Here is a 15,215-nt window from a genome sequence, read left to right on the forward strand (position 1 = left end):
ACCTACGAATTCAACCTGAGATGTAAGAAAAGAATTGCTGGAATTCTACAAATAGAAAAACAACCATTTTTTGCAAGAAGTGGTGTGGAGAAGTGAATCTGAGGAGATGTAATATAGTATGATAAACAGTGGGGAGAGGGAGCCGCTATAAATCAGCTACTGTAAAGTGATATAGCCCCAGAGTGCAAAATCAGGAGTTTTAGAAGTCTGCCCCACTGAGAGATGTCCCTGCCTGAAAGGTGCTCAGGTGGCAAAGTGGGGCAGAATCCTAGATGGGATAGTGTGGTTTCGGGATCCCTGGGGTCACAGAAAGAACAGGGATGCCTGAGCTAGCATAGTTCCCAAGCACTGGAGCAGGGTGGCTATGGTCAGTGAGCCCGGGAGTGGGCTTGCAGCTTGGTTTGCCATAAACCACCAACCTGCTGTCTATGCAGGGGCCCTGCAGGCCTATGGCAGGAGGATTCTTGTGGGTGCATAGAGCAGGAGTCTGCAGAGTTTGGCACTCTGGAAAGTGAAGATTGCCTTTCCCTGAGGTTTTAAGAAAGAGAGGGGGCCACCATCTTTCAGCTCCAGGGCTGGAGATCAGCACACTGCCATTTTTTATTTTCGTCCTCTGAAGTAGCACAGAAAGCCTCCAGGGAATGAAAGCTACATAGAAGAACCCAAAGCAGCTTACACTGAGCCTGGCCCCTTGGCAAAGGGTGGTACAACTCTAACCAGGCAAAGACTCCTGAAAATCAGCACAGCAAGTCCCTCCACAAGATGACCAGCTATAGCATTAGGAGAATATCAAGTTTACCAAGCATACAGAATTGCAAAACTCCAGCACTAGTGGAAAATATTATATAGAATTTGAGGGCTCTTTTTCATTATTATTTTATCTTTCAATTTTAAAAATTTCCCCTTTTCAACTATTTCCTTATTTTATCAACTCTGTTTCTAAGTTATTTTTTAACATGAATTTTTAATATTTAAAATTTTTACATTTATATTTTATAGATATATTCATTCCTGGCTTCCTTTCATTGTATTAAATTTTATTTTTGTTTATATATAAGTTTTGCTTTCTTTACAATTTTGAGATTTAGTATCTTCTAACAAACAGACCCCAATACACCCAGGACAAAGTGGATCACCCTGTTTTGACAACCTGGGATTTTATATTCTCTTTTTTCCCCCTTTTTTTCTTTTTCTTTCCTTTTTTGGATTCTGACCTCTTTGGATATGTCTACTGTGGTTGATTTTGTTTTGTTTTGTTTTGTTCTCTTGTTCGTCCATTCTTCTGTGGGCAAAATAACTAGTAAGAATTCAAAACAAAGGAAAGAACCAGAGGTAATACTTTCTGCCACATATCTAAGTGATATGGATATAAATAAAATGTCAGATCTGGAATTCAGAATAATGATTATAAAGTTATTAGCTGGGTTTGAAAAAAGCATGAAAGACACTAGAGAATCTCTTTGTGCAGAAATAAAATCTAATCAGGCCAAAGTTAAAAATTCTCTAACTGGGATGCAGACTAAGTTGGATGCTCTAACAGTTAGGGTAAATGAGGTAGAAGAGAGAGCCAGTGACATAGAAGACAAAATAATGGAAAGGAAGGAAGCTGATGAAAAGAGAGAAAAACAACTAATGGACCATGAGGGGAGACTTCAAAAAATCAGCAATACCATAAAGTGAATCAATATTAGAATGATTGGGGTCCCAGAGGAAGAAGAAAGAGAGAAAGAAAGATGGACAGAAGGTAAATTTAGCAAATCATAGCTGAGAACTTCCCTAATCTGGAGAAGGAAACAGGCATTCAAGTCCAAGAGGTAGAGGGAATGCCCCCCAAAATCAATAAAAATAGATCAATACCCCAACATATAATAGTGAAGCTTGCAGATTTCAGAGAAAATCCTGAAAGCAGCTTGAGGCAGGAACTCCTTAACCTACAATATTAGAAACAGTAGACTGGCAACAGACCTATCTACAGAGACCTGGCAGGTCAGAAAGGGCTGGCGTAATATATTCAGGGCAATAAATGAGAAAAACATGCAGCAAAGAATATCTTATCCAGCAAAGCTGTCATTCAGAATGGAAGGAAAGATAAAGAGCTATAAGGACAAACAGAAAATAAAGAAATTTGTGATCACTAAACCAGTCTTGCAAGAAATATTAAAGGGGATCCTGTAAGTGAAGAGAGAGCCCAAAAGTAACATAGACTAGAAAGAAACAGACAATCTACAGAAAGGATTTACAGGTAATACAATGGCAATAAATTCATATCTTTCAATAGTTACTCTGAATGTAAATGGGCTAAATGCTCCAATCAAAAGACACACGGTATCAGATTAGATAAAAAAAGAAGACCCATCCATATACTGTATACTTAAAGACATCCAAATACTTAAAGACATCTCCAGATTGAAAGTGAGGGGGTGGCATTGATCATGCCAGTGGGCATCAAAAGAAAGCTGAGGTAGCAATTCTCACATTAGACAAATTAGATTTAACTCAAAGACCGTAGTAAGGAATGAAGAGGACTACTTCATCATACCTAAAGGGTCTATCCAACAAGAAGATCTAACAAATATAAATATTTATGCTTCTAATTTAGGAACAGCCAATCCCATAAACCAATTAATAACCAAATTAAAGAAGCACATTAATAATAATACAATATTATTAGGAGACTTCAAAACCCCACTCATAGCAACAAACAGATCATCTAAGCAGAAGATCAACAAGGAAATTTGAATTTTTTTTTTTAATGGACAGAGCATTTCATCCTAAAGCTGCAGAATACATATTCTTCTGGAGTGCACATGGAACATTCTCCAGAATAGATCACATACTGGGTCACAAATCAGATCTCAGCAGGTACCAAAAGATTGGGATTATTCCTTGCATATTTTCCAACCACAATGCTTTGAAACTTGAACTTAATCACAAGATGAAATTTGGAAGGAACTCAAACACTTGGAGGTTAAAGAGCATCCTACTAAAGAATAAATGGGTGAACCAGAAAATTAAAGAGTACTTAAAAAATTTCATGGAAACAAATTAAAATGAAACTACAACTGTTCAAAACCTTTGGGATTTAGCAAAGGTGGTCCTAAGAAGGAAGTACCTAGCAATATAAGCTTTTCTCAAGAAATTAGAGAAGTCTCAAGTACACAAGCCAACCTTACACCTAAAGGAGCTCATGAAAGAACAGCAAATAGAACCTAAACCAAGTCAGAGAAGAAAAACAATAAGAATTAGAGCAGAAATCAAGGAAATAGAAACCAAAAGACTAGTAGAACAGATCAGTGAAACTAGAAGCTGGTTCTTTGAAAGAATTAATAATATCGATAAACCCCTAGCCAGATCTACCAAAAAGAAAAGAGAAAAGACCCAAATAAAATCATGAATGAAAGAGGAGAGATCATGACCAACACCAAGGAAATATAAAGAATATATGAGCAACTATATGCCAACAAATTAGGCAATCTGGAAGAAATGGACACAATCCTGGAAACATATGAACTACCAAAACTGAAACAGAAAGAAATAGAAAACCTGAACAGACTGATAACCAGCAAAGATATTGAAGCAGTAGTCAAAAATCTCCTAGCAAACAAGAGTCCAGGGCTGCAGGGCTTCCCAGGGAAATTCTACCAAACATTTTAAAAAGAACTAATACCTATTTCTCTGAAGTGGTTTCAAAAAATCAAATTGGAAGAAAAACTTTCATACTCATTCTATGAGGCCAGCATTACCTTGATCTCAAAACCAGAGGAAGGCCCCACCAGAAAGGAGAATTACAGACCAATATCCCTGATGAACATGGATGCAAAAATTCTCACCAAGCTACTAAACAGTAGGCTCCAAGAGTACATTAAATGGATTATTCACCATAACCAAGTGGGATTTATTCCTGGGATGCAAAGGTGGTTCAGTATTCACAAATCAATCAACATGAATACATCACATTAATAAAAGAAGGGATAAGAGCAATATGACCCACTTAGTTGATGCAGAAAAAGCATTTGACAAAATACAGCATGCTTTCTTGATATAAATTTTCCATGATGTAGGGATAGAGGGAACATACCTCATTATCACAAAAGCCATATATGAAAAGCCCACAGCAAATATTCTCAGTGGGGAAAAACTGAACGATTTTCCCCTAAGGTCAGGAACGTGACATGGATGCCCACTCTCACCACTGTTGTTCAATATAGTATTGGAAATCTTAGCTTCAGCAATCAGAAATAAAAGGCATCCAAACTGGCAAAGAAGTCAAACATTCACTCTTCACAGATGACATGATACTCTATTTGGAAAACCCAAAAGACTCCACCAAAAAACTGCTAGAACTGATACAGGAATTCAGCAAAGTCATAATCCTATGACTATATATATATTTTTTTATTTTTCAATGCAAAGAAATCTGTTGCATTTCTCTGCCCTAACAATAAAGCAGCAGAAAGAGAAATCAAGGAATTGATCCTGTTCACAATTGCACCAAAAATCACAAGATACCTCAGAATAAACCTAACCAAACAGTTAAAAGATCTGTACTCTGAAAACTATACTCGTGAAAGATATCGAGGAAGACACACAAAAAATAGAAAAACATTCCATGTTCATGGATTGGAAGAATAAATATTGTAAAAATGTCTATGCTACCTAGAGCAATCTACACATTTAATGCAATCCCTATCAAAAAACCATTAACTTTTTTCAATGAAATGGAACAAATAATCCTAAAATTTTTATGGAACCAAAAAAGACCCTGAATAGCCTGAGGAATGTTGAAAAAGAAAACCAAAGTTGGCGGTGGTATCACAATTCCAGCTCTATTACAAAGCTGTAATCATCAAGACTGTATGGTACTGGCACAAAAACAGACACAGAGATGAATGGAACAGAATAGAGATCCCAGAAATGGACCCTCAACTCCACAATCAACTAATCTTCAACAAAGCAGGAAAGAATGACCAATGGAAAAAGTCTCTTCAACAATGGTGTTGGGAAAATTGGACAGCCACGTGCAGAAGAATGAAACTGAACCATTCCCTTAAACCACATACAAAAATAGACACAAAATGGATGAAAAACCTCAATGTGAGACAGGAATCCATCAAAATTCTTGAGGAGAACACAGATAGCACAGCAAGCTCTTTGACGTCAGCCGCAGCAGCTTCTTCCTAGAAACATCACCAAAGGCAAGGGATGCAAGGGCAAAAATGAACTTCATCAAGACTTCATCAAGATAAAAAGCTTTTGCACAGCAAAGGAAACAGTCAACAAAACTAAAAGACAGCCGAACGAATGGGAGAAGATATTTGCAAATGACATATCAAATAAAGGGCTAGTATCCAAAATCTGTAAAGAACTTATCAAACTCAACACCCAGAGAAAAATATTTCAATCAAGAAATGGGCAGAAGACATGAACAGACATTTCTGCAAAGAAGATATCCAAATGGCCAATAGACACATGAAAAAGTGCTCAACATCACTCAGCGTCAGGGAAATACAAACCAAAACCACAGTGAGATACCATCTCACACCAATCAGAATGGCTAAAATTAACAAGACAGGAAACAACAAATGTTGGTGAGGATGTGGAGAAAGGGAAACCCTCTTACAGTGTTGGTGGGAATGCAAACTGATACAGCCATTCTGGAAAACAGTATGGAGGTTCCTCATGAAGTTAAAAATAGAGCTACCCTGTAGCCCCACAATTACACTATGGGGCATTTACCCCAAAGATACAAATGTAGTAGTCTGAAGGGACACCTGCAGCCCAGTGTTCATTTCAGCATTTTCCACAATAGCCAAACTGTGAAAGGGGACAAGATGTCCATTGACAGGTGAATAAATAACGATGATGTGGTATATCTGGAAAATTAGTATATATGGAATAAATGGAATATTTTTCAGCCATCAGAAAAGATGAATAGTTTCATTTACATCAATGTGGGTGGAACTGGAAAGTATTATGCTAAGCAAAATAAGTCAGAGAAAGACAATTGTCATATGGTTTCACTCATATGTAGAATATAAGAAATAGCACAAAGGATCAGAAGGGAAGGGAGGGAAAACTGAATGGGAAGTCATCAAAGAGGGAGAACCACAAGAGACTCTTAACTATAGGACAAAAACTTACGGTAATTGTGTGGTAGGCATTAAGGAGGGCATGTGTTGTGATGAGTGCTGGGTGTTATATGCAACTGAAAAAAAACTGAATTCTACATCTGAAACTAATTATATACTATATGTTGGCTAATTAAATTTTTAAAATAAATTAAATACTGTAATTGGATTGATGACTATAATAGGTATAGTGTTCCCTACATATCACTCAGACTATTAATAGGAACTTTGCACCCCAAAACTGTTTTCCTTGTTTTATATAACATCTCATTTATTATCAGTCTGCAAACATTTCCTGAACATTTTTGGTGTATATGAAACTGTTTAAAACCTTGAGAGAGGGGCTCCTGGGTGGCTCAGTGGGTTAAGTCGCTGCCTTCAGCTCAGATAATGATCCCAGCGTCCTGGGATTGAGCCCGGCATTGGGCTCCTTGCTCAGCAGGGAGCCTGCCTCTCTCTCCGCCTCGCCTGCCTCTCTGACTGCTTGTGTGCTTTCTCCCCCTCTCTTTCTGACAAATAAAGAAATATAATCTTTAAAAAAAAAAGATTTTTTTAAAAAAACAAAAAACCAAAAACCTTGAGAGAGAAGAAATTCTGAGGACACCTAAACTGCAAGTAAGGCAGTAAGGCAGCAGCCTTACATTGGCAAAGCAGGTGGTTTCCTACAAGTCTTGATTTTAAGGTGTCAACAACATAATACCATAAACAGTTGGAAGCTTCAGTGTCAGATAAGTCTGACCCCTCTTCTCACTAATAACATGGATTTAGATGGGCTGCTCAACCCTTCTGAGTCTCAGTGGCCCATCTGTAATTGGAAAGAAGGCCCAAGTGAGAAAGATAGACCTAACATAGTGAACCATTTAAGTATATTCTGGAAGAAGGTAGAATATAAATAAATGAATATCTGAACATTTAATGTACTAAGCTTTCAGTACATTCATTTCAGTACATTCAGTACATTCAGTGTTAGACTTTTCTCCCTAGCCTGTCACATTACCTGAAATTCCACCATTAAGTACTGGGTCTTTTAGGTTGTGGAATTGTATTTTCAGACATCACACATAAGGCTGCTCTCAGCTGGTGGCATCCTAGTATGAGGGTTTTTTGGTTTTTGTTTTTGTTTTTTCAGGAAAAGAATACTTTTATATATATATATATATATATATATTATGTTCAGCTAGCCCAAATATAGTACATCATTAGTTTTGTTTTTTTAATACTTTTTTTTATTATTATGTTCAGTTAGCCAGCCCAGAGTCCATTAGATTTTGATGTGGTGTTCAGCGATTCATTAGTTGCATGTAGCACCCAGTGCTTATCATAACACATGCCCTTTTTAATACCCATTACCCGGCTACCCCATCCCCTCACCCTCCTCCTTTCTGAAACCCTCAGTTTGTTTCCCAGAATCTAGAGTCTCATGCTTTATCTCCCTCTCTGATTTCTTCCCATTCAGTTTTCCCTCCCTTCCCCTATGGTCCTCTGTGCTATTCCTTATGTTCCACATATAAATGAAACCATATGATAATTGTCTTTCTCTGCTTGACTTATTTCACTCAGCATAATCTCTTCCAGATCCATCCATGTTGAAGCAAATGATAGGTATTCATCCTTTCTGATGGCTGAGTAATATTCTATTGTATATTTGAACCATATCTTCTTTACCTGTTTATCTGTTGAAGGACATCTTGTCTTCTTCCAGTTTGGCTATTGTGGGCATTGCTGCTGTGAACATTGGGGTACAGATGTCCCTTCCTTTCACTACATCTGTATCTTTGGGATAAATACCTAGTAGTGCAATTTCTGGGTCATAGGGTAGCTCTATTTTTTAATGTCTTGAGGCTAGTATGAGGGGTGGTTTTTTTTTGTTTTTTTGTTTTTTGTTTTTAAGATTTTACTTACTTGACAGGGATCACAACTAGGCAGAGAGGCAGGCAGAGAGAGAGGAAGGGAAGCAGGCTTCCCGCTGAGCAGAGAGCCTGATGTGGGGCTTGATTCCAGGACCCTGGGATCCTGACCTGAGCCGAAGGCAGAGGCTTTAACCCACTGAGCCACCCAGGCACCCCTAGTATGAGGTTTTTAAAAGAGATTCATTTCACACAAAACTGTGTGGATCCAGCAGTCCCTTAAGAGAACAAACCATAGGTCCATTAAGAATTGTTGAATACTTGATTCATTCACTCATTCATTCAGTATGCTAGGTGCTGAGGTAGGTGCCAGACATGACAAACAGGAAAGAGAATGGCACCCCAATCAGTGGGAACAACAAGAGCAACGGTGTAAGGCGGGAAAAGTGAGTTCTATAGCTCAAGGGGAGTGTGTAAGTGGGTGATAATGCAGGGGGAGAAGCACTTGTTTGAACTCTTGTTTTTAGGAACCTTTTGTTGCAACATGAGCACAAAAGTTATTTGAAGAATTGGCGTTTTAGAGAGATAGTTCTGGCAATGTTGGCAAGAATAAATGAGAAGGGTAACAAAATCACAAAGAGAGAGATCATTTAGCAGGGGCTATATCCATAATTCAGTCAGGTAGCACAAAGAATTCCAGCTGAGACAACCCAGCTTTGCTGTGGGGGAGTATTGCAATGAGCCCAGTTTTAGATCAGAGGGAGCTGAGAGGTACAGGGATGGGGATAGCCCCAGAAAGTGGTAAACAGATCCTGAAAGAGGGAATTGGAGAATACCAAGGAATAGTTTCACTTTCTTTAAAATGTTGCCTGTCTTGGGCCCCCCACTGCTCTGGCTGCTTTGAGTGGGTACAAAAAAGAGAAAATGGGGTCTCTGGTTGCCCAGAGTGAGGTGCAGTCGGTATTTGGTGGCCAGAAGAGACATTTAATACCAATCATTTTTACCGCTTAAACTTAAACTTTGAACCATGTGACCTGGGAATCACAAAACTACATTTAATAAAAAGGATGGTTCATATATTTTAGTCAGAAAACTAAATGTAGTGTTTAAAAAATGGTTTCTATCTTCAAGGAATTCAGATGTTAGTGGGGAGACTGGACATCCTCACCTAATAGTGTAAAGCAATAAGGCAGTGTTAAGAGATAGTGAGTACTACAGAAAGTTAAAGAGGGTGGAGATTAATAGGGATAACATTTAGTTTATGTATACTGTACTCTGTACCTCCGAGGTACGCACTATGTACACAACTGTTATTTTTAGTAGAATGATGGAAAACACATCAGATTTTTAGTGGGACCTTCAGAATATCTGAATCTTGAAAGCCAATGCAGTAATATAGTATGTTAACTTATTTACTAACAGAATTGGCAAAGATCTTTTGCATTAGCTATAGGTAACCAAACCACAAGGTGGAGATATTAACTGAATTTCAACCAGGCTTGTGATTAATCATATTGGTAAAAACTTAAATCTGACTTGAAAGCCTTACTACAGTGAGACATTGCTTATTACAATTTGGTCACTTTATAGTTCTGATAGAGATATTCAGTGTTTATTAACAGGTTAGGAGAGAAAGAGACGTAGTTCCTTTTTAATTAATTACCAAAATTATAAATGACATTTTAAGAAGGAGTTGACCAAACTGTAATACTAAAATATGTTTTTAAAACTATCCTCATAATGATTACTCAATATAGTATGTCATTTGTGGAGCTGATTGTTTTCCTTTAGAAATAAGATGCCCGGGATGCCTGGGTGGTTCAGTTGGTTAAGCAGCTGCCTTCGGCTCAGGTGATGATCCCAGCGTCCTGGGATCGAGTCCCACATCGGGCTCCTTGCTCATCAGGGAGCCTGCTTCTCCCTCTGCCTCTGCCTGCCATTCTGTCTGCCTGTGCTCACTCTCTCTCTCTCTCTCTCTCTGATAAATAAATAAAATCTTAAAAAAAAAAAAAAAGAAAGAACGAAATAAGATGCCCTGGGGGCACTCCAGTGGCTCAATTTGGTTAGATGACCAACTCTTGGTTTCTCCTCAGGTCATGAGCTCAGGGTTCTGAGATCAAACCCTGAGTCAGGCTTGAAATTCTGTCTTTCCCTTTCCCTCTGCCCCCTCCCCTCACACACACACACACACACACACACACACTCCTCTCTCTCTCTCTCAAATAAATAAAATCTTAAAAAAGAGAGAGAGAAATAAGATTCCACTGTAGTCAGTCTGTCATGATAGACATTTTAAAGTTTTAAAAATGTGGTTCTATATCAAATGACCACTGTGACTGTATATTTATGAACAGTGTTTATTGGCATAGGTTTGGTATTTTACTTCTTAGTAATTTGGGGCAAATTAATAGGGTGGTGAATAAAAGTGAATCATAGAATTTAGTCCATGATGGAGAAAATTGAGGTTGGGGTAATGAATGAATGCCAGGCGTTGACAGGATATGTGCCAAACCAACAAAAATATCAGAAGCTGATGCCTGAGATATGTAAACAGTCAGAAGTTCTGTGACCAGTACAGCCTAGAAAAGCAGTCAAGAACAAGGGAATACACAGATACAAAAGGCAGAGACTCAAAAATCAGACCAACAAGTAGTAAGTAAACAGATATATAGGAAAAGGAGGCAATGAAGGATTTTGTTTGAACAAAAGCAAATAAATATAAATAAAGAACATATTCACCCAGGTTCTAAAGATAAGAGTAAACAGCTTAACTTTACTAGTTGGATGAGTGTGACTCAGGAGCCAGGACAGATCCTGGTACCACTTCCTTTTCTTAATTACAAGATGTCTGACATTCTAAATTGAGTATGGATAGGATTCCTTGAGGTTATGTTATAAATCATACTGTAGCAAATAAATTTCCAATGACCTGGCAAATAATGTTTGATTTGCTCATATGTTGACCATTTTACATCTTTTGAAGTAATACCTAAGATTTGCTTTTTTAGGAATCTGAGAACCGGCAAATGATGGACCAACTCCGAAAAGCCAATGAAGATGCTGAAAACTGGGAAAATAAGGCCCGTCAAGCAGAAGCAGATAACAATACTCTCAAATTAGAACTTATCACCGCTGAGGCAGAGGGTAACAGATTAAAAGAAAAAGTAGATTCTCTCAACAGAGAGGTTGAGCAGGTAAGTTTGGGAAAATATACTTGTAGGACATTCTGCATCATTGTTAAAAGAGTTTTGTTTGACATTCTATAAATATATAAATAAACATTTAAATTATTTAAATATACTGTGAATTGTAGACTAACTATTCTCCTATATCCACTCTTGTTCTGCTTTAGTCTATTACCTGCCCTACAACTGGAATAATCTGGCATTTTAAAAAATTAGGAATTATTTCAAACATACTAAGAAAGTTTAAAAAAAAGGTAATATAAATAGCACACATTTACCCATCTCCCTAGTTGAAGGATACTAACATTTTCCCAAGTTTCTTCAAGACTCTCTGTTTGTGAAAAAAACAAAACAAAACAAAATATTATGCATACAACAATTTATCCTTTCACCACCTCTCTCCCTAATGGTTGGCATGGATAACTTTCATCAGTTGTGTAACTCTTTGGTATGTGTTTATACTTTTTCTGCATATTTATTACCCATACGTTATGTATAATGTTGTTTTGTGTGATTTAAGTTTTTAAGTGATACTCTAGATATCCATTTGCATTTTGCCTTTTTTGTTCCATATTATATTTAGAAATTTATCCATTTTGATACCTACAGTATATATCCAAACAGTTGCATCTGTAGTCATTGTATAAATATTTTATTTTTAAAATTCATTCTGATATTAAAGGAAATTTAATTGTCTTCACATTTTCTATAATAAAATGCTGCAGCATACATTCTTTTACATTTCTTCTTGGGTGTATATTTCTCTGGGTTAATGCCTGGAAGTGGAATATCTGGATCCAAGATATGGACAGTTTTAACTCTTCTGTATATTGTCAAAGTGCTCTCCCAAAGTTTTACCCTTTCAATAGAAATCATGGAATTGTTATCAATACTTGATGTGTTCAGATTCTTGTTTTTTCTTTTTCCTATATAGTCTGTTTTCTTTTTCCTTGATTAAAAATGAAATTGGGGAGATCATATGATAGGCTTAAGTGGGTAGGAGAAGAATCAATGAAACAAGATGGGATTGGGAGGGAGACAAATCATAAGTGACTCTTAATCTCACAAAACAAACTGAGGGTTGCTGGGGCGAGGGGGGTTGGGTGAAGGGGGTGGGATTATGGACATTGGGGAGGGTATGTGCTTTGGTGAGTGCTGTGAAGTGTGTAAACCTGGTGATTCACAGACCTGTACCCCTGGGGATAAAAATATATGTTTATAAAAAATAAAAAATTAATAAAAAAAAAAGAAATTGGGGATCTTTTCATCTTTCTTGGCCATTCAGAATACCTCCACTATAAATTTTCTCTTGATTCTCCCTTGAATGCATTTTTGTAAACTTTTGCCCATTTTCTAATGGGTTACTTATCTTTTTCATATTGATATGTAGGAATTACCTATATATTCTTGATAATATTCCTTTTAAAGACACCATGGTTATCCTCTCTCTGTGGCATGTTTTTTCACTGTGCTTGCAAGATAAACAGAAGCTTTAAATTCTGATTCTGTCAGAATTATCATCAGTCTTTTCCCATATGGTTTTTTTATGTCTTCTCTAAGAAATACTTTACTATCCCAAGACCAGAAAGATATTTTCTTATATTTTAAAAGTTTTTCTAAAATTCTTAAAGTATGTGAAATTTTGCCCTTCACATTTAGACCTTTAATCCATTTGAGATTGATGTGTATATGGTTTGAAATAGAGATGTGATTTTTGTCTTTGTGGATGGATATCCACCATCCTTTCTTCACTGAATTATAAGTCTACTTTGTCTACTTTGTTTCCATTTGTTCTGCCCCATTGGCCATTTTATCTGTTTTCTAACAATAAATCCTTGGAGCTTCTATAGTTTTATGTTAAGCCTTAATATCTGGGATTAATGTTCCCCCCATTTTTAAAAAAAGATTTTAAAGATTTTATTTATTTATTCATGAGAAATGAAGAGAGGCAGAGGCAGAGGGAGAAGGAGAAGCAGGCTCCCGGAGAATTAGGGAGCCCAATGTGGGACTTGATCCCAGGACCCCAGGATCATGACCTGAGCTGAAGGCAGATGCTTAACTATCCGAGTCACCCAGGCGCCTCTCCCCTGAAATGTTTTTGAAAATTTTATTTATTTATTTGAGAGAGAGTGTGTGTAAGCATGAGTGGGGGTGGGTGAGAGGCAGAGGGAGAAGCAGACTCCCCACTGAGCAGGGAGCCCAGAGCAGGGCTCCCTCCCTGGTCCTTGAGATCATGACCTGAGCTGAAGGCAGACACTTAACCAACTAAGCCACCTAGGCACACCTGTTCCACATCTTTATCTATTCATCAGCCAGAGGAAATGTGGGCTATTTCCATTACTTGGCTATCGTAGATAATGGCTGCTATAAACATTGGAGTGTATGTATCCCTTTGAATTAGTATTTTTGTATTCTTTGGGCAAATACCTAGTAGTGCAATTACTGGATCTTAGGGTAGCTTTATTTTTAACTTTTTGAGGAAACTCTGTACTGTTTTCCAGAGTGGCTTTACCAGCTTGCATTCCCCTTTCTCTACATCTTTGCCTACACTTGTTTCTTGTGTTGTTTCTAGACATTCTGATAGGTTCAAGGTGATATCTCATTGTAATTTTGATTTGTATTTCTCTGATGATGAGTAATGTTGAGCATCTATTCATGTGTCTGTTGGCTGTCTGTGGGTCTTCTTTGGAAACATATCTATTCATGTCTTCTGCTCCTTTTTAATTGGATTATTTATTTGGGAGGTGTTGAGTTTTATAAGTTCTTTATGTATTTTGGATACTAATCCTTTATTGTTAATGTCATTTGCAAGTATCCTCTCCCATTCCAAGGTTGCCCTTTTAGTTTTGTGATTGTTTCCTTTGCTGTGCCTTTTATTTTGATGAAATTCCAATAGTATATTTTGCTTTTGTTTCTCTTGCGTTGAGACCTATCTAGAAAAAAATTGCTATGGCATGTGGCAGAGAAGTTGCTGCCTGTGTTCTCCTCTAGGATTTTTATGGTTTCAGGTCTCATATTTAGGTCTTAAAAGGTCTTAAATCCATTTTGAATTTATCTTTATGTTTGGTGTAAGAGAATGTCTTGGTTTCATTTTTTAGCATGTTGCTGTCCACTTTTCCCAACACTATTTGTTGAAGAGACTCTCTTTTTAAATTGGATATTCTTTCCTGCTTTTTTGAGTATTTATTGACCACATAGCTGTGGTTAATTTCTAGGTTTTCTATTCTGTTCTATTGATTTGCCTATTTTTGTGCTATTACCATCCTGTTTTGATCACTACAGCTTTGTAGTATAACTTGAAATCTGGAATTGTGATGCCTCCAGTTTTGGTTTTCTTTTCCAACATTCCTCTGGCTATTCAGGGTCTTCTGTGGTTTCATACAAACTTGGGATTGTTCTAGCTCTGTGAAAAATGCTGGTGGTATTTTGATAGGGATTGCATTAAATGTGTAGATTACTTTGGATAATATAGACATTTTAACAATATTTGTTCTAATATGGGCATGGAATGTCTTTCCATTTCTTTCTGTCATCTTTAATTTCCTTCATTGGTGTTTCATAGTTTCAGAGTACAGGTCTTTCACCTCTTTGGTTAGGTTTATTCCTAGGTTTTGGTGCATTTGTAAATGCACCAAAATGTGCATTTTTCTTTCTGTGGCTTCTTTGTCTGGGTATAGAAATACAACAGATTTCTGTATGTTGATATTTGTGTCCTGTGACCTTACTGAATTTGTGTATCAGTTCTAGTGGTTTTTTTCCCCTTTTTGAATTTAAATTCAATTAGCCAAGGTATAGTACAGCATTAGTTTTTGATATAGTGTTCAGTGATTCATTAGTTCAGTATAGCATCCGTTGCTCATCATATCACGTGCCCTCTTTAATTCCCATCTAGCAGTTTTTTGATGGAGTCTTTCAGGTTTTTTATATAGAGTATCATGTCATCTGCAGATTGTGAAAGTTTGACTTCTTCCTTACCAATTTGGATGCCTTTTATTTATTGTTGTTTGCTGTGGCTAGTACTTCCAGTATTATGTTAAATAACAGTGGTATGAGTG

At 37.1% G+C, this 15,215-nt stretch overlaps 1 protein-coding gene across 3 annotated transcripts in view; it reads left to right on the plus strand.

Moving 5' to 3' along the window:
- Positions 1-15,215, plus strand: part of TSGA10 (testis specific 10) — a gene marked incomplete at its 3' end in the record, with an annotated part of 158,005 nt that overhangs the window by 64,178 nt on the left and 78,612 nt on the right. For all 3 annotated transcript variants that reach the window (XM_082746844.1, XM_082746843.1, XM_082746845.1), the window contains exon 15: positions 10,984-11,169. In XM_082746844.1, the coding sequence (XP_082602970.1) occupies positions 10,984-11,169 (186 nt within the window). The remainder of the gene's footprint in view (positions 1-10,983; positions 11,170-15,215) is intronic.

This window comes from Mustela nivalis (assembly GCF_964662115.1).
Source record: "Mustela nivalis genome assembly, chromosome: 8".
In the NCBI taxonomy this organism is placed as follows: Eukaryota; Metazoa; Chordata; class Mammalia; order Carnivora; family Mustelidae; genus Mustela; species Mustela nivalis.